A 27787-nucleotide genomic window follows, 5' to 3' on the forward strand; every position below is an offset into this window, starting at 1 on the left:
ATTTTCTCTGTAAAATACCTTAAGAGGATGAAAAAATAAGCTATAGTCTAGAAGAAAATCATTTCAGACTGCATACCCCACAAGAGACTTGTGCCTAACATACATAAAGAACTCTCAAAATGCAACTGTTAAAAACAAAGATTACAATTAGAAGATGGGCAAAATATAGGAAAAAACATTCCAATGAAGAGGAAATACAAATAGTAAATAAACACATGAAAAGATGTTCAATATTACGAGCCATTAGGGAAATGCAAAACAAGACCATGATGAGGTGTCACTATTCATATCTATTAGAATCGCTAAAATAAAAATTTGTAACAATACCAAATACTGATGAGGTGTCACAGCAACTGGGTCTCTCACATATGGCTGGTGAAAATGTAAACTGGTGTGATCACTCCAGAAAACAGTTCAGCAGTTTTTAAAAAAATATCTCACCATGCAACTAACATATAACCCAGCAAACACACTTGAGCATTTACCCTAGAGAAATGAAAATGTCCACATAAAACCTTTACACAATTGTTCATAACAGATTTATTTGTAATAGCCCCCAACAGGAAACAACCCAAATGTCCTTCAATAAGTGAACGTTTAAACAAATTATGGTACGGTCATACCATGGAATATTACTCAGCAATAAAAAGGAACAAACTATTGATACACAAAACAACTTGGATGGATCTCAAGGGCATAATGCTGAATGAAAAAAGCCAATCTCAAAAGGTCACAGATTGTATGATTCCATTTATATAACATTGTCAAAGTGACAAGATTATACAGGTGGAGGACAGATTAGTGGTTACCAGGGGTTAGAGATGGTAGTCACGGAAGCAAGGGGACGTGACTATAAACGGGTCAGCACAGGAGAAATCCTCGTGGTGATGGAATAGTTCTGTATCTTGAAGTGGTGGGGTGGTGGTTACACAAATCTTCATGTGTGATGCAATGGCACAGAACTATACACACACTTGATAGCAATGTCAATGTTCTGCTTTTGATATTATACTGAAATTATATAAGATGCAACCACTGGCAGAAACTAGGTGAAGGCTACACAGGACCTGTAAGCACTATTTTTCCTATGAATCTGTAATTGCTATAAAATAAAAAGTTTTTTTCAATTCTAAATCAATCATTTCGTCTGGCACTAGGAACTCAGCTGACTTTCTCTATGGTGGCTCATGAGGCCCCAGATTCCGCAGTGATAACCACCTGCATTGATCCTCCGGGATACAGACAGGTGCAGATTCACACAGCTGTGTCTTCATGTCCTTCCTCAACAGAAACAGAATGGGATGGCCAAGCACATGTTAGTGAACTTAACTTCAGAACAGGGGCCAAACTAGCCTGGCCCTGTGCAGGCCTCCTGATGGGCTCATTTGCCCTGGGAGTATCCCTGGCTGCTTAGTTCCACCATCACTGGCTCTCAGGCTCTGGCACATAAATGGTCTGAAGGCCAGCGCCGCCACAGGCAGAAAGGGGATTGAAGTGAGTGCTGGGGCTGGTTAAAGACATGGAGCAGGATAAAACTAAGTGGGGGTTGAGAAGAGGGAGAATGAAGAGGGGCGAGGCCAGGGGACCCCCTCCATTCCTCTGCATACACCCTGGTCTATTACACAAGCAAGACAAAAGAAGGCAAAGGGAAGCCACGTGCCCATCTCAACGTTCCAACATCACTTCTGGATCTCTCAGAATGGAAAAAACAGGTAGTCACTGTCACAACAAAAGACAGTGATCAGAAAGAGGTGAGGTGAAATGAGCTATGTATACTGCGAAACATACAACACTCTTCCATTTGTTCCGTGTGAGTACCACCAGAAGACAAACTGAAAGCTAAGGAGGGCTTTCAGCATCATCCAGGAAGAGGAGGTCTGAGCGACCCATGGCCCACCTGACCCTACCCGTTCCCGTTGTTCTCTCTTCCTTTCTCCCTACAAGCAGGGGAAGCAGGCCTCTCAGGAGGCAGATGCTTAGGAACAGAACAATGTTGTCTTCAATGTTAGAGAAACACCACCCCTGGGGAGGAGTGGGCATATCTTAACTCACTGGGTGGGTAAAGGAATTCTTGGGTTCAGGGGATTTTCTTGAGAGTGTTTTCCTGAGCATGAATCTGGTTGCTGGGATAGAGCACTTTGCTCTGGAAACTGATTAGTTAAGCAAGCCCAAGATGCCTCCCCATTGCTGGGGGTCAGAAGACTCAGGAAGTGATGGACAGGCCAAGACAAAGTAATTCTCCCCCCATTTTTTGGTCCTCCCAGGCCAGAAGTCACCAGGGCCACCGAAGCCAAGCTGTGAGGTTTGCCTTTCCCTTCTTCCCACTATTCTCCAGCCCTCAGTCTCCACCGGGATGTTCCCTCACTGATTGGATATACATTACTTCACTACACTGGAGCTCTGGGTGTGTGATTTCCTGAAATTTGGCAGCAGTCATCAACCACTCCTTCTATCAGATAACCTCAGTTTGATCCCAAGGGCAAGTTTTATTTTAAGGAGAAACAGAACTTCCTGAAGCCGCCAGGATAAGTCAGCTGCAAAAGCTGCCTCCCACCCCCACCCTCAGGATTACTAAATGAACCTGTTTAATTTAGCATTCTGGACACCAAATGCTGAACAGTGATTGTGGAGCAGATCTCTGCTTCTTAAGATTCCTGTAAGCCAGCGGCAACAGAGAATCTAGATTAAATCTGGTTTACTACTGCAGGAGCAGGCACATAAAACCCACCTGAGAGCTACCACACTCTGGAGATGAGAGTTATGAAGAGGGAAAGGGTATCAGCCCGTTAGCCACTGGGAGCATCCATCCTGAAGCCACTGCTGCTCCCCTTGGTCACAGCTGGGATGTGTGTGTCAACAAGGCCCAGAGAAACCACTGGCCACTGGGAATAAGCACACCCCTGCTAAACCAGTGTTAAACAGCATAGTGTTGATGGTGAGGGCCAGCTTGAACAGGGGTTTGGGTCTTTGACTCTGAAATCTCACATACCTGGTTCCTCTATAGTCCACCCCTTTCTGGTTATGTGAACAATTTCACAATGCCTTGTTTTCCTCATTATTAATGAGGACAATAATAGTATCCACCTGATAGGATTGTAATGAGGATTAAATATAGATAAAGTACTTCCATAGTTCCTGGTACATTCATACAGCTCAAATACTGTTAGCCACTATTACTATTATTTTAATCATCATTATTATTATTAAATGTGGTTTTTCTTAACTAATAACTATGCCTCACGGAATTGGTGGAACAATTGTTCCTAAATGTTTGAATGTGAACAAATCCTATTTGTTGAAGCAAGAATTGATCTCAGATGGGTACTGATCCTGACAGCACAGCATGGTTTACAAAGCCTTTTTCCTATGCCTCATTCCACATAATCCTTTTTGAGCCCCATGAGCTGGATATTGGTCAATTACCAGCTCTTGCAAGTAAGGACGCTGAGGCCCTGAAAAGGTGAGAAATGCTTCCCTGCAGCATCCCATTAGTAGGTGGCTGGGATGGGACCTTAAATCTGAGTCTTCTGGCTTTATCCGCTTCCCCTAAACTATATGGTATGTGGGTTTTTGCAGGAATGTCCAAAGTGGATTGGTTAGTCTGTCCAGCAACAAGGAACCTAGACAAATGACAGACCCTCTGGTTGAGTTTCCCCTGTTCCCACTAAGGGAGGAGACCACCCCTCATATTGTCTTATGCCCAATTTCTGCCTCCAAAGAAAGAAAAAGTAAAAACTAAAAGGCAGACATGAAATCCACAAGCAGACAGCCCGGCACCATACCCTAGGCCTGGTAGTTAAAGATGGACCCCTGACCTAATCGGTTATGTTATCTGTAGATTCCAGACATTGTATAGAAAAGCACTGTGAAAATCCCTATCCTGTTTTGTTCCGATCTAATTACCGGTGCATGCAGCCCCCAGTCACGCACCCCCTGCTTGCTCAATTGATCATGACCCGCTCATGTGTACCCCCTTAGAGTTGTGAGCCCTTAAAAAGGACAGGAATTGCTCATTCAGGGAGCTCAGCTCTTAAGACAGGAGTCTTGCCGATGCCCCCAGCCAAATAAACCCCTTCCTTCTTCAACTCGGTGTCTGAGGAGTTTTGTCTGCGGCTCATTCTGCTACATTTCCTGGTTCCCTGACCGGGAAGCGAGGTGATTGGTGGATGGTCGAGGCAGCTCCTTAGGCGGCTTAAGCCTGCCCTGTGCAACATCTCTGCGGGGGACTCCGACTAGCCCAAGCGACGCAGATTCTGAGAGCACTCCGGTGTAGGCATTTGCCCCGGTGGGACGCCTTGCCAGGGCAGTGTGTGGCAGGCCCCCATAGAGGAGCAATGCAGTGGCTGAACACCGGGAAGGTTTTCACCGGTCTGGACATCTAAAACTTAGTAAGACTAGTCTTTAAAACTTGCCCACTCCGTTTGAGTGGAAGCGTGGCCTGATCACGCATGGCGTGCCTTTATCGGCACTTTGGTTTTGGTTTTGACTTGGTTTGAATTGCTTGACAGGACTGGTCTTGAGAACTTGCCCACTCCATTTGAGTGGAAGCTTGGCCTGATCACCCATGGTGTGCCTTTATTGGCACTTTGGTTTGGTTTTGACTTGGTTTGAATTGCTTGACAGGATTGTTCTTGGGAACTTGCCCACTCCATTTGAGTGGAAGCGTGGCCTCATCACCCATGGCATGCCTGTACCGGCACTTTGGTTTTTGTTTTTGACTTGACTTGGATTGCTTGATACTTTGGTTTTGGTTTTGACCTGGCTTGGATTTCTGGATACTCTGATTTTGGTTTTGATTTCGGTTTGGTGCAAACTGCAAAAGTGTGTGCGTGCCCTTTTTACCTGTTCTTTGTTTTGTGGTGTGCATGTGGTGTGAGCGTGTTTTGTCTCGAAGAAGCATAGGTCAGGCACAAATAAGCCCACCCTACTAGGAACTATGTTGAAAAATTTCAAAAAAGAATTTAAAGGAGACTATGGAGTACTATGACACTAGGAAAACTTAAAAGTTTGTGTAAGATAGACTGGCCAGCAATAGAGGTAAGTTGGCCATTAGAAGGAAGCCTGGACAGGTCCCTTGTTTCAAAGGTGTGGCACAAGGTAACCTGTAAGCCAGGGAACGCAGACCAGTTCCTGTACATAGACACTTGGTTACAGCTGGTTTTAGACCCCCCGCCCCCAACACACAGTGGTTGAGAGAACAGCAGCATAAGTGGCTGGCAGAGGCAAGGAAAGACCAGCAGAGAGAGAGAAAGGAAAGAGAGAAGAAAAGAGGCAAAGAGAGAGGAAGAGACAGACAAAGAGGGAGTCAAGGAGAGAGAGAGAGAAAGGCAGTGAAAGAGAAGAAGAGACAGAGGCAAAAGGAAAGTCAAAGAGAGAGAGACAAAGTCAAAGAGAGAAAGAAAGAGAGAGATATACAAGTAGTTAAGAAAAAAAAAGTGTACCCTATAAAAGCCAAGGTAAATTTAAAACCTATAATTGATAATTGAAGGTATTCTCTGTAACCTATCACACTCCAATACCACTTTGTTGTCAGTGTAAACAAGGGCATATCCTGAAAGCACTGAGGCCTTCCTATCAAAAATCCTTAACCCAGTAACCCGCAGATGGCCCAAATGCATTCAATCTGTAGCTGCAACTGCTTTGCTAACAAAAAAAAAAGTAAAAAAAATAACTTTTAGAGGAAACCTCATTGTGAGCACACCTCACCAGTTCAGAAGTATCCTAAAGGAAAAAAAAAAAAAAAAGAAAAAAAGAGGAGGGGTGGAATTTATGTAAAAAGAGTATTATATGGTAAATTCTTGTCCTGAAATAAATTAACTAGTTGTTTAAAGAAAGGAATATTTGTAATAAGTCAAAAAGTTGAGGCATGTCGAAGAATTATCTGCGAAAGTCATGAAAGAAAAAAAGTTATAAAAAAGAATTTATGCAAAAAATATGGTGTAATTTAAAAGTAACTAGGCCTCCTGAATTTAAAACTATTAAAAAACAGTTTGTATGCAAGGTGTATAAGAAAAGTAAAATATACCTTTGGTAGAAAGATTATAAGGAGGCATAAGAATGTACATTTTTACCTACATTAAAAAGTTAAAAAAAATTATTGTTTTGAAGGTTTAAGCAAGTTTTAAAATGTTAATTATAAAGAAAATTCTGTGTGTAAACATATTAGCTAAAGTTAAAGAAGTATCATCCAGTTTTTCTGTGAACTGGACATTAAAGTAAAAGCATAACAGGTTTTTCTTAAAGCACCAACCTGCTCTTTAGCAAAAATTATAAAAGGTTAAAAAGAGTCTATAAAATCTTACCTTATGGTCAAACATTAAAAATTAGATAAATATGTCTAGAAGGGTTTATTAAAATTAGGTTTAACATTAATAACACACTAATATAAAGGTAAAATTTAGCTTATCTGGTGTAAAAATCATATGAGAAGCACTGTTAAATGTAAAATGGTATTTGGCTTTCTTTGGTTTAAAAACTAATAAATATAGGTGGTAAAGGAAATTTCTCAGTAAAAAGGCACTAAGGACTATAAAGTCCACTGTCCAGGTCCCCACAGTTAAAACAAAAGGTCGATGTCTTAAAAATTTTATACTTGGTTTATCTTCCACTTTCCTTTCTCTCAAAAACTAAGTCTTTTAGCACATGTACCACCCCTAGAATTTCCAGTAAACCAGCACCAGCCTGAAGATCATGTTCTCATCAAAGGGTGGAAAGAAGAAAAACTCAAGCCAGCCTGGGAAGGACCCTACCTTGTGCTGCTAACCAACAAGACTGCTGTTCATACAGCAAAAAAAAAAAAAAAAAAAAGGATGGACTCATTACACCCGAGTCAAGAAAGCGCCACCCCCTCCAGAATCATGGGCCATAGTCCCAGGGGAAAACCCTATCAAACTAAAGCTAAGAAAAATTTAACTCTTTTCATCTATTCTATTACTCTTTCTTCTTTCCTCATTCTATTGCTGACCATCTAGTTATTAACATAACCAAGTCAATTTCTCCTCAAACTATTGCATTTAATGCTTGCCTTGCTATACCCTGTGAGGACTTGCCAAGTCAAAGACAGCTTTCTGCTTCAGAAAAGTACTTCTGTCCCTCCTGACTCTCCTCAGACTGGGCATTAGTAAAGTAGGACCATTTAATCTGGGGAGATTTCAATAAAGACCCCAGTGCCAACCAGAAGTTTGCCCCCTGATGTAGAGCTTTCATGCCATAGTTGGTCCAATGTTCTGTGGACCACTAAAGATCAAGGATGGACTGCCCCAACCAGTTTTTGTAATTTCCTAAAATCATACATTCATTTTACTAGAGGATCATGGAAGTTAAAGACTTAAAACAAACTTTAGCAATTAAGACAGGATACCAAGATGCAAATGCTTGGTTAAAATGGATCAAATATTCCATCTGCACGTTAAACAAAAGCAATTGTTATGCTTGTGCACATGGCAGGCCAGAGGCCCAGATTGTCCCCTTTCCACTAAGGTTGTCCTCCAGTTGACCAGGTGTAGGCTGCATGGCTCTTTTCCAGGATTCTACAGCCTGGAGTAATAAGTCATGCCAAGCTCTCTCTGCTATATCCCAAAGTCTGGCACCCTGCGGGTCAGCCCCCAAAGGCCATCCAGCCTCCGTTTCCCAACACTAAGCCACTCCGTGTCTCTCACGACAGGGAGGAAACTTAGCGTTCCTTGGAGACCTGAAAGGATGCAGTTAGCTTAAGAATTTTCAAGAGCTTATCAATCAGTCGGCCCTTGTTTATCCCCGAGCGGATGTGTGGTGGTATTGTGGTGGACCTTTACTGGGCACTCTGCTGAATAACTGGAGTGGCACTTGTACTTTAGTCCAATTGGCTATCCCTTTCACCCTGGCATTTCATCAACCAGAGGGAGAAAAATTAGACATCGTAAAGCGAGAGAAGCCCCTTATAGGTCTTTCGACTCTCATGTCTGTTTAGACACAATTGGAGTGCCATGAGGAATACCATATCAATTTAAAGCTTGAAATCAAATAGCTGCAGGATTTGAGTCAATATTTTGGTGGGTGACAGTTAACAAAAATGTAGATTAGATAAACTACATCTATTACAACCAACAGCAATGAGCTTTTCATGAGTTAAAAGAAAAACTCATGTTGGCCCCAGACCTGAGGCTACATGACCTGACAAAACTCTTTACACTCTATGTGTCAGAAAGAGAAAAAATGGCAGTTGGAGTTTTAACCCAGACTGTGGGGCTCTGGCCAAGGCCAGTGGCCTATCTCTCAAAACAACTAGATGGGGTTTCCAAAGCCTGGCCCCCAGGTCTAAGGGCCCTAGCAGCAACAAAGGCCTTCTTATCCTGTTAGCACAAGAAGCAGATAAACTAACCCTTAGGCAAAACCTGAATATAAATGCCCCCCATGCTGTGGTAACTTTAATGACTACCAAAGGACATCATTAGTTAACAAATGCTAGATTAACCAAGTACCAAAGCTTGCTATGTGAAAATCCCCACATAACCATTGAAGTTTGCAACACCCTAAACCCCACCATCTTGCTCCCAGTATCAGAGAGCCCAGTTGAACATAACTGTGTAGACGTGTTGGACTCAGTTTATTCTAACAGGCCCAACCTCCGAGACCATCCTTAAACATCAGTAGACTGTGAGCAGTATGTGGACGGGAGCAGCTTAGCCAACCCCTGCAAAGTGACTCTGAAGAAGACGACAAGCCCTGCTCTAGTCACACCCGGAAGCTGACTGGTCCATGCACGGCCGAAGCATGAGAAAACTCATCGCGGGACTCATTTTCCTTAAAATTTGCATTTTTACAATAAGGACTTCAACTGACCTTCCTCAGACTGAGGACTATTCCCAGTGTATACATCAAGTCACTGAGGTAGGACAAAAGGTTGCTACGGTCCTATTATTTTATGGTTATTGTAAGCGTACTGGAACTCTAAAAAGAACTTGTTGTATAATGTAATTCTATACAAGGTATGTAGCCCAGGAAATGACCAACCTAATGTGTGTTATGACCCATCTGAGCCTCCCATGACCACAGTTTTTAAAATTAGATTGAGGACTGAGGACTGGTGAGGGCTCACAAATGATAAGAGTAAAGTGCTAGCCAAAACAGAAGAAAAAGGGGTGCCCAAACGAGTCACCTTAAAATTTGATGCCTGTGCTGTCATTAATAGTAATAAGTTAGGAATAAGGTGTGGTTCTCTTAATTAGAAAAGAGGCTATATAGCAGAAAATAAGTACATCTGTCATAAATTAAGACTGTGTGGAAAGAAATGTAAATACTGGTCTTGTGTCATTTAGGCCACTTCGATTAAAAAAAAATGAAAAAGATCCAGTCCACCTTCAGAAAGGAAAAAATGGCCCTTCCTGTACTAAGGGACAATGTAACCCCTTAGAGCTAGTAATAACCAATCCCCTTGATCCTCGCTGGAAAAAAGAGGAGCGTGTGACCTTAGGAATCAACGGGGCTGGACTGGATCCTCGAGTAAATATCTTGGTTTGAGGAGAAGTTTACAAACGCTCTCCTAAGCCAGTGTTTCAAACTTTCTATGATGAACTAAATGTGCCAGTACCAGAAATTCCAGGAAAAACAAGAAATTTGTTTTTGCAATTAGCTGAGCATGTTCTCTCAATGTCACTTCATGTTATGTATGTGGAGGAACTGTAATAAGAGATCAATGACCATGGGAAGCCCGAGAATTAGTACCTACAGACCCAGTTCCTGATGAATTCCCGGCTCAGAAGAATCACCCTGATAATTTCTAGGTCCTAAAAGCCTCAATTATTGGACAATATTGCATAGCTAGAGAAGGAAAAGAATTTACTCACCCCATAGGACGACTTCTTTGTCTAGGACAGAAACTTATAATGGTATCACAAAAACAGTCATTTGGTGGAGTTCTAATCACACAGAGAGAAATCCATTTAGTAAATTCCCAAAGTTGCAAACCGTGTGGACCCACCCGGAGTCCCACCGGGACTAGACAGCCCCCACTGGATTATACTAGATACGTAGGCATAGAGCTTACACCAAATTACCTGACCAGTAGGCAGGTAGTTTTGTTATTGGCACTATTAAACCATCTTTTTCCTACTGCCCATAAAAACAGGCGAACTCCTGGGCTTCCCTGTCTATGCTTCCCGCGAAAAGAGAAGCATAGCTATAGGAAATTGAAAAAATGATAAATGGCCCCCTGAGAAAATCATACAATATTATAGGCCTGCTAGGCACAAGATGGCTTGTGAGGATACCAGACCCCCATTTACGTGATCAACTGAATCATACGGTTACAAGCTGTCTTAAAAATAATCACTAATAAAACTGGCAGAGCCTTGACTATTCTGGCCCAGCAAGAAACTCAGATGAGAAATGCTACCTATCAAAATAGATTAGCTCTTGACTACTTGCTAGCAGCTGAAGGAGAGGTCTGTAGGAAATTTAACCTTACTAATTGCTGCCTACACATAGATAATCAAGGGCAAGTAGTTGAAGACACAGTTAAGAGATATGACAAAACTGGCATGTGTCCCTGTGCAAGTGTGGCATGGATTTGATCCTGGGGCCATGTTTAGAAAATGGTTCCCAGCGCTAAGAGAATTTAAAACTCTAATAATAAAAGTTATAATAGTAATAGGAACCTGCTTACTGCTCCCTTGTTTGCTACCTATACTTCTTCAAATGATAAAAAGCTTCATCGCTACCTTAGTTCACCAAAAAGGTTCAGCACAAGTGTACTATATGAATCACTATCGATCTGTCTTGCAAGAAGACACAGGTAGTAAAAATGAAAGTGAGAACTCCCACTATTGAGTGAGAGTCTCAAAGGAGGGGAATAAGGGAGGAGACCACCCCTCATATTGCCTTATGCCCAATTTCTGCCTCCAAAGAAAGAAAAAGTAAAAACTAAAAGGCAGAAATGAAATCCACAAGCAGACAGCCCGGAGCCGCACCCTAGCGCTGGTAGTTAAAGATCGACCCCTGACCTAATCGGTTATGTTATCTATAGATTACAGACATTGTATAGAAAAGCACTGTGAAAATCCCTATTCTGTTTTGTTCCGATCTAATTACTGGTGCATGCAGCCCCCAGTCACGTACCCACTGTTTGCTCAATCGATCACGACCCTCTCACGTGCACCCCCTTAGAGTTGTGAGCCCTTAAAAAGGACAGGAATTGCTCACTCGGGGAGCTCAGCTCTTGAGACAGCAGTCTTGCCGATGCCCCCGGCTGAATAAACCCCTTCCTTCTTTAACTCAGTGTCTGAGGAGTTTTGTCTGTGGCTCGTCCTGCTACACCACCATGTCATACATGTCCCAAGATATGTGCAACCCATCCCCCACTGCAAAGTGGCAGGGCTATTACAAGCACTCTCATTGGGAGGAAATATCCCTTCAAATAGCAGAGCTCCCAGTTATTGCCCCAGGAGGGAAAGGTGCAAGTGACTTTAACTGATGGAATTTGAGATTCAAGATTTACCTTAAGCTATCCAACCTCATACCTGGTTTCAGGCTGATAAGTGGAGTTAAATGGAAGTCCTCCAAACTCTGGTCTTGCAATTAGTATGGATCAAAGGAGGTGATGACTAACAGAATCTCATTTTTAGAGTCAAGAAAAACTCTTAGCCAGTATGAGTACTTAACTCCTTTAGGAGGCCAGTTGGCCTGAGCCCAGCCCTCAGGTACGTGTGGTTAAATCATCAACACATGAGAAATCATCTTATTTATATAGATCTCCAAATAAATTGCTGCCATAAACATTTATTTTAGGGAACCAGGGTGGGTCTAAACAGATCAGTCTCATTCAGCCGTACCCTCACTGTCAGGAATCTGTTCTGGACACCCGTCCCTCCTGCCCTTCTTGGTGAAAATGAAGTGAGGTTGCCCCACCCTGGTTCCCGCAGAGGCCCCTTTCTTTAGACCATCTAATCCTAGTCCCTACCCTTTCGTCTCAATTCCTAATTTATAAATACCAAAGGTTCCAAAATTCCTGATGAAATTTCTCCAAAATGGTGGAACCAAAACTGCGCACAACATTTCCATCCAGGTCTGGCCAAAAATGAGGAGATTTGGAGATTATTTTAAGCTATCTCAAAATTTCTGTTGCTTATCCATATACATCTACAAAACCAATTCAGCCTGTATTTATTGCGGTGCGGAAAGAGCAGAAGCAGGAGTGGAGATCCCAGCTGAGTAAGTATGCAGGTGAGATCCACTCTGACCTCCAGATCCCTTTCTGTTGGACACATATAACCAGTCCACGGACACCCCCATCATCCCTTTGTGTAATCTGGCTTCCCCTTAATTGCACCACCGGAGGCTTTACTCAGTCCCATCTGACTGTATGTTTGTGGGAAACAACCTCTCTACACCATGATCCCACCCTGACCAGAAGGGGCCTTGATGCAGTCTCTGCAGTCTCCCACATCCTCACCGCAGCAGCTTTGGCCTCTCGGGAGGTATATTCCATTGTTACTTCTGCCTAGGCAGAATGGGCAAAAGAGCCCGAGTGCGGATTGAACCATTCCAGGTCCTCCTGGACCTGTGAGGGAGTGGAAAGCATTTCCGACCCCCTGGGAAAGGTGCTCTCATCCTAACAGCTGCCAACACCCTATCTTCTCACCCGCTCCCCATAACTTGCCTGGTGAGTGGCACCTGCTTAGACCTTACTGAACCGTGAGAGCTGTGACCTTCCTGGGGCCATTTCCAGACCAGGGAAGCCAATCTGAGCACGCGGGTTGGTTGCCAGCCTGGGGAAGCCGCCCGCTGAGAGGGAATTCTAAACATAACTGCGAGCGGCACAGCCAGGTAGCAGAGCCCCCCGCCCCCGTTGGCGGGAGAAGAAAGCCTGGGGAAGGAGAACATCCCTTAGGCCACCCACCCCAGGACGAGGGGGCTCGGACGAGACACAGTCTGTCCCCCAAAGCGCGGGGGTCCCCCTGGCACCTCCAAGCCCATCCCATTGACGAAGTAACCGCCCGCTGGAGGCCGAAAAAGCGTTCCTCGAGATGATCTTTTTCAATCATCGAGGACAATTCTCTCGCTTATCTCTGCCTGGAGTTGTCCGAGTAAGCAGTCAGCAGGTACTTCCACTGTCCCATTACTTAGTCCGATGAAGGCGTGTGAACACACACACACACACACACTCGCACACACACACTCGCACGCACACGCACACAAGCGCGCGCGCACACACACACGCTCACACACACACTCGCACACACACGCCCAGCACGCGTCGCCCGGGGATGAGATCGGAGCGCGGCACAGGAGGGAGCCCGGGGCTCCCGGAGCCTCCTGGCTCCGGCAGACAGACGCGGGTGCCCAGCCGAAGGTGCGCCTGGCGCGGCTCCGGCCCGGACGACCCCGCGGACTCCGCTCACCTTAATGTTGCCGAAGACCGAGCGGGCACAGAGGCCGGCTCGGCTAGTAGAGGTGTCGCTGCCCTGGGACGCGCCGAGCTTGGGCAGGAGCCCCATGGCTGCGGGCGGCTGGCCGGGCGCGGAGTGGCGCGGGGGCGGCGGGCCCCGGGGCTGGGGACCTGGCGCGCGGGGTCGGGGCGCCTCGGGCTGGAGCGGCCGGGCGGGTGAGAGGCGACCGCGGCGGCAGTGGCCGGAGGAGATTCGCGGAGCGGAGACTGAGCCAGCGAGTGCGCGCCCAGAAGTTTTTATAAGTGGCCGCCGCCGATGATGAAACGCGCTCTCCCTCCTCCCTCTTTTCCTCGGGTGTCAAAGGCGCTACGAGCCCCCGCCCCGCCGCCGCCGCCGCCGCCCCCTCAGACAGGTGTGACGCCGCAGCGACCCGCGAGGCTTGACTGCCCCGAGAAGATCCCGCCTGCCGGGAGGCGGAGAGGGAGGGAAGGAGGTGGCGGGCCCGGGGAGGGGAGGTGAGGGCTGTGGGGGGGCAGGAGGCTGCAAGGGGGTGGAGGTTCCTGGGGACTGGCGAAGAGAGGGTGGGCGAAGCGAAGGTGGGTGAGTGGAGGGGATGGAGAAAGAGGTTGGCAGGGCTGGGGGGCAGGAAGGCTGGGATATGAGGGGGCCCGAGGCGGGCGCTGGAGGGGCCAACGTGAGCCGGGGGTGGAGGGGAGCCCCAGCACCCCTCCTGACGTTCTTGGGGAGATTTACGGAGCTAGTCTCTGCTTGTTTGCACTCGCAGAAAACCTGGGCCCTCAGTTCCGGTGATGGCTCTGAGACTCGCTGCAGCTCTGTTTGTGTTGAGGACTGATTTATATTTAAACTGCTCTTTGCGCTGGAGAGGGGGCTGGGTAACAAGGTGAAAAGGTGGGGGCTGGGCCCGAAGTCTCTGGACCTGAGCCAAGGTAAACTGCAGGGGCTGTCAAGTGTCAGCATGGCTGGGTCTGGCCTGGGGTGCTGGGGGGGGGGGGGGGTGTGGACAAACAGGACGCACCCCACTGACCTCCTTCTCAGTGCTGGAATGAATAGTGGGTTTATTTTTTCCCCAAGATTTTCTACTAACAGGATTCCAAGCGCCGAGAAGAGACAGTGAGGCTTCTCAAGGGAAGGATAAGAGGGTTCTTCCAAAAGCAGCTGCAGTGAGGAATCCAGCTCTGGAGGCATTTTTCCAGCTCCCTCACTCCTGTAGTCCCGTGCAGAGGGAACCTCTCCAAGCCCACCCCAAACCCAGGAAAAGATGCCGTCAATATCCAGGAGGCTTTGGCTAAGACAAAGGCCACAGGATAGATAGACCACATAGGCTTCTTATTCTACCCAAGACCTGATACCTTTCTGGGCCTGGTCTGGCCTGGCCTGGGCTTGGGGGCTTCTATCCACCTGCGACCCAAGTTCCCTGGACACGGCAGCATTCCAAAGATGTTGAACAGTGGGCAGCCTCTGGCCTCTTCACTCAGCCACAGAGCGAGGTACATCCTGACAGGCTTTCCACAGCACTGTAGCAGCCCCAGCCCCAGAGGAGGCATGAATTCCAGGTCCCATCTGTCCACTGGGAGAACATGGCACACAAGGACAGTTACCAGCGTGGAGCACTTGGTGTGTGGTGGGCATACCAGGCCCTCGGCTGAGCACCCACATGCATGATTTCATGAAGCCCCAACATTAGCCCTACAGGTATAGGTACTGATGGAGTCTGGACTCCACAAACAAGGATGCTAGAGCAGTCGGCTAAGAAAGCTGTCTGAAAGCCACACAGCTAGCAAGTGGTGGAGCTGGACCCTGAATTCAGCCTTGTCTGACTCCTAAGCCCAGGCTTGAAGCACTATGCCTTCTGATAAGTTGTCTAGTCCAACAGCCCCATTTTGCAAGTTGAACCAAACAGGGACCAGAAAACCCCCAGGCCAAGGTCACAGACACCTTAGGGCTACCATGCCTGGAGCTTCTTTCTCAAACCCTGAGGCCTCACTGTGATCCTCTGGTAGAACCCCTGGGAGGATCAGCCTCTCCAGCCCTCACCTAGTCCTGTTCCATTTACCTGGCCCTCTGCCTCCCGTCAGCGCCAGCATCATCTCCAAAGGAAAAGCCTATTCAGAAATGCTCACAGATGCTTATCTTCCTTCATTGACCTTTACTGGGTGGAGTTCAGCTAAATGTAATGGAGAGCCAACCAAAATGACTTAAATGAGATTTATTTGTCTCTCAATAATTAGAAGTCTGCTAGTAGGTAGTCCAGGGGTCATGACCTAGGCCCTTCAAGATTCCTTAGCCTGTGGTTCCCATCCCTGTGGCTGGCTCATTGTCACAAGATGGCTGCTCCATCTCCAGCCTCCTCTCCTAATTCCAGGAAAGATGTGGAAGACAGGAAACAGGAAGGGGCCATGCTTACATCAAGGGAGCAAATCTCTCCCTTGCGTGCACAGTTGCTTTTACTTAAGTCTTCTTGGCCAAACCTGGGCCACATAGCTACCCCCTGCAAAGGATGCTAAGAAGTGTAATTAACACTATTGCTGTCCTCTGAACAAAATTGGGGTTTTATTAGGGAAAAAGGGAGAAATAATATTGTGTTTTACATTTTCAACACCTACACATGGAGTAACCCATTTCCTTTCAAGAGCACTCCCAGAGTCGGTCTCCCAGACTTTCCATCCTTAAATTTCAGTAAATATTTCCTAGCACTGAAAAAATACAAAAAACAGGCTGGGCACGGTGGCTCATGCGTCTAATCCCAGCACTTGAGGAGGCTGAGGCGGGCGGATCACTTGAGGTCAGGAGATTGAGACCATCCCGGCCAACATGGTGAAACCCCTTCTCTACTAAAAATACAAAATTAGCCAGGCATGGTGGCAGGTGTCTGTAGTCCCAGCTGCTTGGGAGGCGGAAGCAGGAGAATTGCTTGAACCTGGGAGGCAGAGGCTGCAGTGAGCCAAGGTCGTGCCAGTGCACTCCAGCCTGGGCTACAGAGCAAGACTCTGTCTCAAAAATAAATAAATAAATAAATAAATAAATAAATAAATAAATAAATAAATTTTAAAAGAAGCTAAACCACAAGAACATCTCCTGACCTCAAAGTCTGTATGGTCTCAGGGTGGGAAACAAGAAGAGAAAGTGTGGCTGTGATGTAGGAAGAAAGCTATTGTGCACAGCTGCTATGGGAGCATAGAAGTGGGGCCCTAATGCACCTTGGACAGCAGGAAGACTTCTAGGAGGAGACGACTGTCAAGCTGAGCCCTAAGAACTAGTAGGATTGAGAGGATTAGGGTAAAGAGGGTAAACCTACTCCATGGTTTCAGTCTGGCTGGAGCTCAAGACCAAGCGCAGTGGGTATGTGTGTGTGAAGCAAAGAGGCTGGGAGTTTAGGTTTTCTCCCCAGCACAATGGGGAGCCGTTAAAGGCTTCTAACCAAGGGTGACCTGGGCTAATTTGCATTTCACATGGACCTCTCTGGCAGCCAGAGTGGAATTAGGTAGTCTGTGGAAGGAATCCCAGGAGCTATGATAAAAGCTGGCATGGCAGCAGTGGGATGGTGGTAGGAAGGAGAGAAAAGCTTAAGAAATGTCAAAGCGAGGTGGCACCCACATATCAGTGAGAGGAGAGATGTTAGTGATGACTCCCAGGATCTGGCTTGGGCAACTAGCATTGGTGATGCCCACTCCTGACAGAGGGGGCCCAGAAGGAGCAGTCACTATTGAAGGAAGCCAGTGAGTATCCTGGTCGCATTTGGAATTCAAATTTCCTAGACTATACCCAAGTAAAGATCTTCAGGAGTCAGATGGGTATATGGGTCCAGCACTCAGGGTGGACACTGGGCTAGAGATATGGGCTTGGAAATCCCACGTGGAGGTGGTGGTTAAGCCTTAAGAAGGGATGAGTCTCCTAGGGAGACTGTGTTGATGAGAAGTAGGTCCAGGATGGGCCACAGCAATATCAAGGTGGCACAAGGGACGGAGCCAGAGTGGAGGAAAGTAAACCAGGGGAGGAGGTGTTGATAGAGCTGAGGGTACTCTTTCAAAAGGGAGGAGGGCGGGCACATGGCCAGGCTGCTGGGGAGGCAAGAGAAGGCCTGAGGAGTGGCCACCAGGCTGGCAACGCTGGCATTGAGGAACTTGGCAAGAGTGTCTGCAGTGGGTGATGTGGGCAGGAGGAACTGGATAGGAGAAAATGCAAATAGAACCCATCGACAACTTTCTCAAGGTTGCGGAGGGAAGGAAAAAGACAGGGAGCAGCTGAGCAGCTACGGGCTCTCCTGTCTGCCTGAATTGTCTCCAGCTGTCTTGGGCCTCCTCCTGGGGCAGTTAAATTCATTCCCACCTCTGGTTTTTGCTCATGCTGTTCCCCTGCCTGCACTGCCAGCCTCACAATGCTTGGATTCTACTCTTCAAGGAGTGGTTCACATTATTATTACACGACCTCGTAGTCAGACAAAATTGCTGACTACCTTCGATAGCTTGCTTAACCCATTGGATCTGCGGTGACTTCTCTTCGTGATGAGCTGTTATGAAGTGCATATGAGATGATGCATGGAATGCCTGGAGCATAGTGAGGTCTCAATGCTGGGAAGCTGCTCTTGCTGTGGGGGTTGGCGGTTTGATGTTAGTAAACTGTGCTCTAGGTCTCTTCCTTCAACTCAGCTGTGGGCTCTTCAAGGGCAAAGGTTCTGTGTCAATTCTGTTTATATCCCCCATTTGACCTAACATATCCCATTACTCAAAAATGTTTATTAAGTGCTATTAAGCAGAAATGAATTCTAAAAGGGCCCTCGTGACTGGAAAAGGCCTCATTGCTCCTAGACCTCCATGCCATTGTTCTCTCTGCCCAAACCCCGCTCCTTCTGCCCCCTGGAGGCCTCTGGGTTGTCTCTGGGTCTCAGCCTTGTCTCTTCTCACCAGTGGCTGGCCATGAACTTGGTGGGCCACACTGCCCACTCCTGCAGCAGCTGATGAAACTTCCTTGGCAATTTAGATACCCAAGTGTGATCATGGATTAACTCTCAACAGTGACTGCCTCTCCTGAGTCAGAGGCCATGTTTGCAGCAAGTGCTCCACTGCTTTGTCACTGTTACTGGTGGGGCAGCCTGTTCCTCTGCAAGTCACCCTGACCACTATTTTATATTTTTATTTAACAGTGCCAACAGTCTGTGCCAGGTTCTAGTACAAGGTTGATTCTTTTTTTTTTTTTTTTTTTTTTTTTTTTTGAGATGGAGTCTCGCTCTGTTGCCCAGGCTGGAGTGTAGTGGTGCCAATCGGCTCCCTGGAACCTCCACCTCCTAGGTTCAAAAGATTCTCCTGCCTCAGCCTCCCAAGTAGCTGGGATTACAGGCGCCTGCCACCACACCCGGCTAATTTTTTTGTATTTTTAGTAGAGACGGGGTTTCACCATGTTGGCCAGGCTTGTCTCAAACTCCTGACCTCAAGGGTTCCACCCTCCTCGACCTCTCAAAGCACTGGGATTGCGGGCGTGAGTCACCGCGCCCTGCCAAGGTTGATTCTTTTAATCCTCAAAACCACCAAATGAGGAAGGTTATTTTCATTAGTTCCATTTTACATGAATTTCAGCAAATATTTCCTAGCACTGAGAAAATACAAAAAAAAAAAACCCAAAAAACAATTAGCCACAAGAACATCTCCTGACCTCAAAAACTCTACGGTCTCAGAATGGAAAACAAAAAGAGAAAATGTGGCTGTGATGTAGGAAGAAAGCTGTTGCGCATAGCTGCTATGGGAGCATGGAAGAGGGGCCCTAATTCACCTTGGGCAGCAGGAAGACTTCCTGGAGGAGGAGATTGTCAAGCTGGGCCCTAAGAACTAGTAGGACTGAGAAGATTAAGATTAGAAACTGAGGCACAGAGAGGTAAAATAACTTGGTCAGGCCACATGTGTAGTAAGTGACAGAGCCAGGATTAAAGCCCAGGCAACCCAGGTACAGAATCCAAGCTGCTGGGAAACTCTTGCTCAAAGGGACTGAGCCACAACATGTGGGCTGACCAAGTCCACCGCCCACCCACAGCATGACCCTTCAGGGTCAGAAGCCTACTTTAGTGCCTTGCCCATCCCTGCCCCCTTGGAAAGCCCTCCCTTTCTCTTCCCAGGGATGCCACCTCAGGAATCGAGGCCACACCCAGCCTGGTGAGTTCTCCCTAAATGAAGGCCTGAGCACAGACTGGGGTCACTGGTGGGCCCTCACTAGATCCAGCCCCGAGAACCTCTTTTCTGCTCTTGCTGACTGCACGTTCCATTCCTCCAGCATGGCTTTCCACGGCACATACTGCGTGCCATTCTACCTCCCACCCCTCTTCCTGCTCAGGACCTGAGGCAGACTTTGCCCTCCTGCCCCCGCCTGAGAAAATGCAGTGTGGCAAGAGAGGGGCACCACAGCACCAGAGTGTCCTCCTGGGACCCCAGCTGCTCTGCATTTTCCCTGGGGTCTACCCTCTGTGCACAGCGCTTGGCACACGACGATGGGGTTTCCATTGTCTTCCATGAATGACTCGCTCAAAGCCTGGTCTGGCTGTCTGTTCCACTTCCTGGTCTCACCCAGTAGAAGACATTCTATGCTTTTGGGGGAACATGAGAAACCCCAATAGGCCTCACCGTGCACCCCTTCCCTGTCTGGTCCCTCAGCAGCCTCCTCCCTGGGGGAGGGAGCCCCAGCCTGGCCCCGTCTGCAGACCACCCAACTAGATTCAGGTCATACCCTCCCCCAAGGGGTGTTTATCACAGCCCGTGTGCCTACTCATCAGCACTGCTGTGTGATAACCAGCCACTCTTGGGGAGCAGGGATTCCATCTCTGCTTCTGGAACCTGCATGTATAGTGCAACACATGTTCAGTGAGCACCTATAATGTCCTCAGTCCTGTGCTGGGCTGGTGACCCAGAGGATCCTGCCATCTTGATGTTGCCGAGCAAATAGAGAACCAGACTTTGTCTCTCTGCCTTGATGCTTGTTTTTAAACTGCCTGCTAATTTTTATATTATACTCTTTCAAAAATAACTGTGTTTTGACTCTACTGGGGGAGATAGAATATTTGTTTCATTCACCTATCATTCCATACCACTACTTAAATTTTACTGAATTTTCTACTCTTTCCAGTTTTTCCCATAAACATGTTTTTACCAAGAAAAATCATGGCATGCCATTAGTATCCTACCTTTTACAGTAAACATTGTTCCGTGTTGAGAGGAGCTCTTCACCATCTCTTGAATGGCTACATGGGCAGCCATGGGCAACCAGGAATTATTAAAAGATTTAAACCCTCTGCTGGTGCTGAAAGTTAAGGATGCCTCTAACTTTCATCCTTCACAAATAGTGACTTGATGGATAACATTTTGCAAATAGTTCTTTGCCTTAGGACTGACTGACAGTGGTATAATTACTAAGCCCCATGGGTTTGAACACTTCTAGATATTTTTCTCTATGGCATTGAAACTATTTCCTCATGCTGCATTTCCATCCCTTAGGCCCCTTCTTCCTCACAGTGACACCTCTCCTGGCCTGTATAGAGCAAGGGGAGCACTCCAAGGAGAATGGCATGACAATACCAGCTGTAGAGCTCCACCCCACTCCCTCCCCACAGACCTTGGGCACTCCCCGGGGCTTCCTTGTCTCCAGCAGTCCAGACAAACCTCATGAGCTCTGAGAGCCTCGTCGCCTTCACCGCCCTGGCCAACCTGGGGCTCACCCAAGGATGCAGTGGAGTGTGGCTGCCTTGACCCAGCACCCCCACCACCCCCAGTTCTGGAGAAGGAACTCAGCACCCAGGGTTATAGGCCAGAGACCTTATGTGGGTGCCTTCCCAGCAAGAACTGGATTCCTCACCGGCATAACCGAAGTGTTGGATTTTAGGTCCAAAGCCAGGCTGTTCTCTTGGTCTATCCCAGCACTGTCGGCTTATTAGCTATGTGACCTCAGGCAAGTCACCTAACTTCTTCTCTGTGCAGTGCTTAATTCACAGAGGTGTTTGTGAGGAGTGAATTGGTCTCACAGCCCTCAATAATGGCCACCATTATTACTATCATATTTTTCTTCTGAATTTAGCAGTGCTTCCCTCATGGTCCCCTGTTCCCTCCCCAGTTGTTCCTCACTTTTCTCTACAGGAGGCCCTGCTTTCTCTGGGGCCTGGGTGGCTCTACAGTTAGTATAGTATATACAGCTCATGGGAAGAGGCTCAGGACCCTGCTCTCCCATTTCCTCCCTGAAACTTTCCTGCTATGCACATCTGAGACAAGCTGGGAGTCCCAGTGCCAGCCCTGGAACTCCCTCCCTCTGCCTTTGGAGCCTAAACCCTGGGAGCTGTCAAGAGGCTGCAGCAGGACACACACACACACACACACACACACACACACACACACAGGCACACATAGGCACACACATGCACACATACACACAGGCACAAACATGCACATGCACACACACATGCACACACAGGCGTGAGCACACACACAGGCACATGCACGCACATACACAGGCACACACAGGTACACATGCACATACACACAGGCAATACACACAGGCACACGCGCACACACAGGCGCACACACACACAGGCATACGCATGCACATGCACACACATGCACACGCATACACACACACACACTTGGCAGGCAGGCTTCCTTAATGCTGTCTTAGCATTTCCTGGTTAGAAGTGCTCTCCTTGTGTCCTCACCTTGCTCATAGCAGGGTCAGCCCGTGGAAGCTCTAATGAAGAGGTTCCCTGCACATCCTTATTTGTTTTCTGGATTCCCCACAATGCCTGTATCACTCGTATGATCACTCTGGGGCTCGTGTACCCTGCTCTGGGTCCAGCCCCTGGTCTGGGCCCATGCTCCCACCTGCCCTGACCTCACTTCTGGGAGGGATCTCTTTTTTCCTCAGTCTTGCTTCTAGGGCCCTTTCTCTCCCCTCTCTTTATTTGCCCAGGTCTGTAGCTTCCTCATTTATTGAAAGGCCCCAGGCTCCCAATTTCCTGCCTTCCTGCACCTCCACAGAGCCCAAGGAATACATATTGAGCCCTGTTTTTCTCTCACCTGGGAAAGGGAGCGGGTGCCCTGCATTGCCGTGCACACGCCCTCTCTGCACTGTTTGGACTGACCCCATATCAGGTAGATTGTGAGCCTTCAGGGCAGGGACCAAGTACAAACACAAGTGCAGATAGCAGGATGCCACCACCGGAGACACAGCAGGGCTGATCTGTCAGAAGAGCTTGCCTCTCCCCACCACTCCTGCGCGAGGGGCTGATGGGAGATGCATGTAGTGCATACCTTATTTCCCAATTGAACAAAGAAAGTGCCAAGAGCACTGGGGGTGGGCAGCGGCTCCTGGCTCCTGGACCACAGCCTCTTCCTGTGCTTGAGCCCCTGCCCTAGGCCAGCCTGGCTCTCCCAGGCAGCATCAGTTCTCCCTTCTCTGCTGTAAACATCAGGGCCAATAAAAGCTCAATGAGACCCTTTACCTGGGCCCTGGTCTGCAACACACCCTGGGCCCAATATGGTGCTCTGAGTCACCTGGTGAGGTCACTAGAAGTCAGGCCTCCTCCCTGTTCATGGTCACAGGGAGGGAGTGCCTGGAGGTGTGGCTCCATTGCAGGGCACTCAGGAAGAGAATGCTCATTGCTTCCCTGTGCAGGCGGCAGGCTAGGAGGCCGAGGAGAGTGACCAGGGAGGACTCTGACCTGAGGACAGTAAGCCTACGGCTCTCTCACACCAGGGTGTGGAGACTAAATGCACGCAGGGGCTCCTGGCCTCACCGGCTCTGGGAACCTCTCTCCAGCGACAGTAGTAGGAATGATGGTCAGCAAGGTAGACCTCTGCTGTTTACTCCTCTCCAAATCTATCCCTCTTCTCGTGAAAGTTCCCTGACCTTCCTTCAGGGTCCCAGCCCTCCCTACTCTCAGGTTCTGAGGCCTAGGTAAGCTGACACTCACTGGGGCAGGAGGGCATGGGGCCTAGGCCTGGCCACTTGGGCCCCCTGCTGGAGCGACCAGGACAGTGTGCTCTCTCCTAGGGCCAGGGTCAGGGCAGAGGGCCTCCTCCCTCAGTGTCAAGGTCTAGGGAGCAGTGGGGAGAATCTGCCCCAGGATGTGGCCACCGAAGGAACAGGAGTGTGGGCCAGAGGTCACCGGGGCCCATGGCCACATCCTTCAGGCTCTAAGTCTCAATGGGCATTGCATCTGGTCTTTGCAGTTCTGTGAGCCAATAAATTCTTTTTATAGTTTAAGTTTTGTTGAGCTGGATTTCCTGTTGCTGGCGTCTGAAGAGTTCTATTGAATCCAATAAACCAAGTTTTCAACAACACCGGGCAATTCACACAGCAGCCTCAGAGCCAGCATCTCACTTAACCCATGCAGCTACCATGGGAAGTGGGTCCGGTTGTTGTAATCTATGTTTCAAAGAACAGGAACTAAGGCTTGGTTATTAAGGGCTCCCCGGTCCCTGTGAAAGGTTAGTGTGACCTGGCACCCCCACTGTGAGAGGTCATTGTGACCTGGCACCTGGGACTTCTGAATACAGACCTTGTCTTCCTGCTGGGTCTCAAGGAGCTACTGTCCCTGCTGGGATCAGGCCCTGGTGGCTAAGAAGGTACTCAGGGTGGAGGTGGGACTACCCAGCACCTTGGGGAGATGGTGGATCTGCTATCCCAGTTGACTCTGCCTTTGGTGGGGGTTCTTCCCAGTCGAACTTGGCTGGTCTGTAAGGTTTTGTGGGGAGGGTCACACTAAGGGCATTGGAAGGGACATTTTCATCAGGCCAGTGCAGTGGATAACCCACATTTTAAGATTCCCCTGCTGATCAGCCACCTTCCGGCACTGCTTTTCTCCTGCTGGCCTTATGAGCAAAAATTATGGTCCATGGAATTGTAATTGGCTAAGTCTTTGGACAAAAACTACTTAGGGTAATCTTAAACTTTGTTGGCAAAAATGGGGGCTCCTTTGAAACTCCAAACTTGCCTATTTGCGTGCACAATTGGAACAAAGAAAATACTGAGCCTCCCAGAGAAAATGGGAAGGAAGCCTAATTCTCAGTTGGCCCTTCGAAAGTTCTAAATTGAATCAAGAGGCTACCATTGCCTCCCTTAGAGAAATAATTCCAAACTGAATGAGTACCTTAATGAAACAGAAAGAGATAGTGCTTGCAAGATTGAAATTAAAACTGTTAAAACACCTTTGAAAGACCCTTATTCCACTAGCCCCCTTGCCCACCTCTGCCTGACTTCTACACCTTTTTCACCGTCTCTGGTCTATTGTTCACTCCCTCCTTCCTCTTTCACTCTTTCAGCTGGTTATCTTGAAAAGGTTCCTACATTTTCTCTAGGCTCATCTACATGTTTCTTTGTAAAATTGTGTGATAAATTCCTATGATTTATGTTACCTTGGCATGCATTTTAATCCTCCTCTATCTAGCACACCCAAACTCCTTCTTGAGAAAACTTAAATTCTCTCTGTGCTTGAGATACAAATTTATACGCTGTTTTATCTGAAATTCGGTAAGGGCTTTGGCCACAGGGGACAGATAAATTTCAGCCTATTACATTTACAGAAACACAGTTTTGAATCCAACTGTCCTTTTAAACTAGTGAGTTTTAAAATTAAAGCTGTAAAATCTTTGTGCCTTTTTGTATTTTTGTGTATATATGTGTAAACGTATCTGTTTGTATATTGTCTATGCTACCAAATTGGTTTATAAATGAATGGGTACTCGTAAATTAAGCAAATAAGCCCAAATGCTTTTCAAGTTCATGTAACTTAGTAATCTTTTGGTGGGTGCGACTAGTCTAATATTGTTGCTTTGGTGGGAATCACTATGTCTTCTGAGTTATCAGAAAAATATGCATGTATTTAACTTTAGGGTTCTTGCTTTTATGATACTTGCCTGGCATGCAATAATGTAAATTTTGCTGATGAAAAAATTTAGCTTAAGATGGTAGCTAGATTTGTCTAGTGTGTCATGAAGTTTTCCAAATATAATTTTTAAAAGTGAATGAATTGGATGGATATAAATGAAATAAAAGTTCATAAATGAATTGTGGATAATGGTTATGTTTTATATGTTTACTTAAGAAGATTTCTCAAATGTCTTTAGTAATGATATCCTTAGGGTTAGCTAAGCTAAATTAAATGATGGATTTACATTGAATGTCTAGAGCATTTTCAGATAAGATGTAATGCTGAGACATTTGCTGCTGAATATTATGGGTTTAGGTTCATATACTTTTGGCTTCTTATTTCTGAGAAACATAAGTGGATCTTCTAGTAAAAATATCCTGTTCCATATTAAAGAGTCGGTTCTGTTAGAAAGCATGTGTTCCTGGAAATTGTAAAATGTGTATTCTTGGATTGTTGGTACATGATTAATAGTTAAAAGCTGCTTGCTTTCTAGGTTTTTACCGAATATTAGGGTCACCAAGAGTTAACATTGTAATTAATGTATGTGATTAAACCACTATTGATGAGAAAGACTATTCTGTGTGCAAGCGTATAAGGAGGGTAAGATGTATATTTGGTAAGAAAGAGAAAAGACAAGAAAAGAAAAAAGAAAAAGAAAAGAAAAGAAAAGAAAATAATTTATGTGAGAAAAAATCTTGGGTGGTAAATTTCTGTTCTAGATTAAATGACTGATTATTCATGAAAGAAGACGTATAGGACAAACCAGAAAGTTCAAGCATGTTGTTAATGATCTAAGTAAATCATGATAATGTGAAAAGACAATTTATAAAAGGAATTTTCTCTGTGATCAAGTGAGTTACAATTGGAAGGAACTTGTGTATGAGCCTTTCTAGAGATCGAACTTTGATGTTAAAAACACACTAATACAGAACTTAAAATGTTGGTCCCCTATGTTAGAACAATGAGGTGTTTCATAAAATGTTGATTTGCTTTTAATAAAATTGTAAGAAGTTTTGATTTTTGGTTCTGAAATCAGTTTCTTAGCAGTAATCCTCTAAACTACAAACAGTTTCTATTTCTGCCACATTTCTTCCTGAGCTCTATCAAATTTCCCTAGTTTCAGGTTGGAAATGCAACTCTCCTTTCTACCCTTGAAAAGGTCTATCTTTTTGCTTGGCTGGGTTGATTACCCTCTCCTTCAACATTTTTGCCAAGTCCTGTAACTTTTTCCCTGGTTTTAGCACAGCCATTACAATTTGTCACTAAAGTGTTTATCTTTTTTTTTTTTTTGAGACAGAGACTTGCTCTGTCACCCAGGCTGGAGTGCAGTGGCACAATCTTGGCTCACTGCAACCTTCACCTCCTGAGTTCAAGTGATTCTCCTGCCTCAGCCTCCTGAGTAGCTGGGATTATAGGCATATGCCACCATGCCCAGCTAATTTTTTTATAAGTGTTTATCTTGAAGGTCTAGGAAAGCAGTGTTTCCTATAGTACAACTTGATTCTGTACTTTTTTTTGAGATGCAGACTCGCTCTGTTGCCCAGGCTGGAATGCAGTGGTGTGATCTTGGCTCACTGCAACCTCTGCCTCCCAGGTTCAAGCAATTCTCATGCCTCAGCCTCCTGAGTAGCTGGTATTACAGGTGCCTGCCACCATGCCTGGCTAATTTTTGTGCTGTTAGTAGAGATGGAGTTTCACCATGTTGGAGAGGCTGGTCTTGAACTCCTGACCTCAGGTGATCCACCTGCCTTGGCCTCCCAAAGTGCTGGGATTATAGGCATGAGCTGCCATGCCCGGCCTGATTCTGTACTTTTGACTTTTCCTGATAAGTCTTAATTGTTCCATGTAACCAGGAAATTTCCTATGTTATTACTAAGAGCCAGACATTCTCCTGTGCAAGGTGCCAGTTTTCTTGCTTACATTTCTCTATAACATAAAGTACATTCATAACCCTGGATGAACTTATCCTGTGCCTGATTAAATTCAAGTCCTCTTTTTGTTAGGCTTAACTTACAAGTTATCTAAAGGGACATTGTATAAATAAAAGCAATCACACTACAGGCAGTTTTCTTTTTTCTTTGCCTTTTAGGTAACTGGCCTAGGAAACAAAGATTCTATGCTTTACCAAGATAATTTCCTGTGTTTCATGTTATCTTTATTGAGTTTTTGATATTTAGGAAAATTGAACTTTAAAAGGATTAAGGTTTTTACATCCATGTAACTTTCTGTAGTGCTTTTGAAGTCTTTTGATTACCGCTCTAGTTAAATGAATAACTATTATTTAGCGGTGACCTACGATTCTGTTCAATCAAGTACCTTAGACTTTTTGACATCTTTGGTAGATTTCCCCTGCATCAAAATCCAAAATTAAATCTTCTTGGCCTAAAATTAACTTTGGGATTTTCCAGGTGGGCTCCTGGAGAGCCTCAAAGAATGTATCTCTCATCTTGCATAAAGATTAAATGATTAGGCTTATTGAGAAATCATAGGGGAAGCATTATCAATTAAG

At 46.4% G+C, this 27787-nt stretch overlaps 1 protein-coding gene across 4 annotated transcripts in view; it reads right to left on the minus strand.

The window, feature by feature from the left end:
• The window catches only part of SLCO2A1 (solute carrier organic anion transporter family member 2A1), a 105175-nt gene extending 83879 nt beyond the window's left edge, over window positions 1–21296 (minus strand). For 2 of the 4 annotated variants that reach the window (XR_010155056.1, XM_016939943.4), the window contains exon 1: window positions 13377–13545. Coding sequence is in view for 3 of the 4 variants with exons in the window: in XM_016939943.4 (XP_016795432.2) it covers window positions 13377–13472 (96 nt within the window). In the remaining variant the exon portion in view is untranslated. 4 annotated transcript variants of the gene reach the window in all.
• Window positions 21297–27787: the final 6491 nt, after the last annotated feature.

Source organism: Pan troglodytes, chromosome 2 (genome assembly GCF_028858775.2).
Source record: "Pan troglodytes isolate AG18354 chromosome 2, NHGRI_mPanTro3-v2.0_pri, whole genome shotgun sequence".
Classification (NCBI taxonomy): domain Eukaryota; kingdom Metazoa; phylum Chordata; class Mammalia; order Primates; family Hominidae; genus Pan; species Pan troglodytes.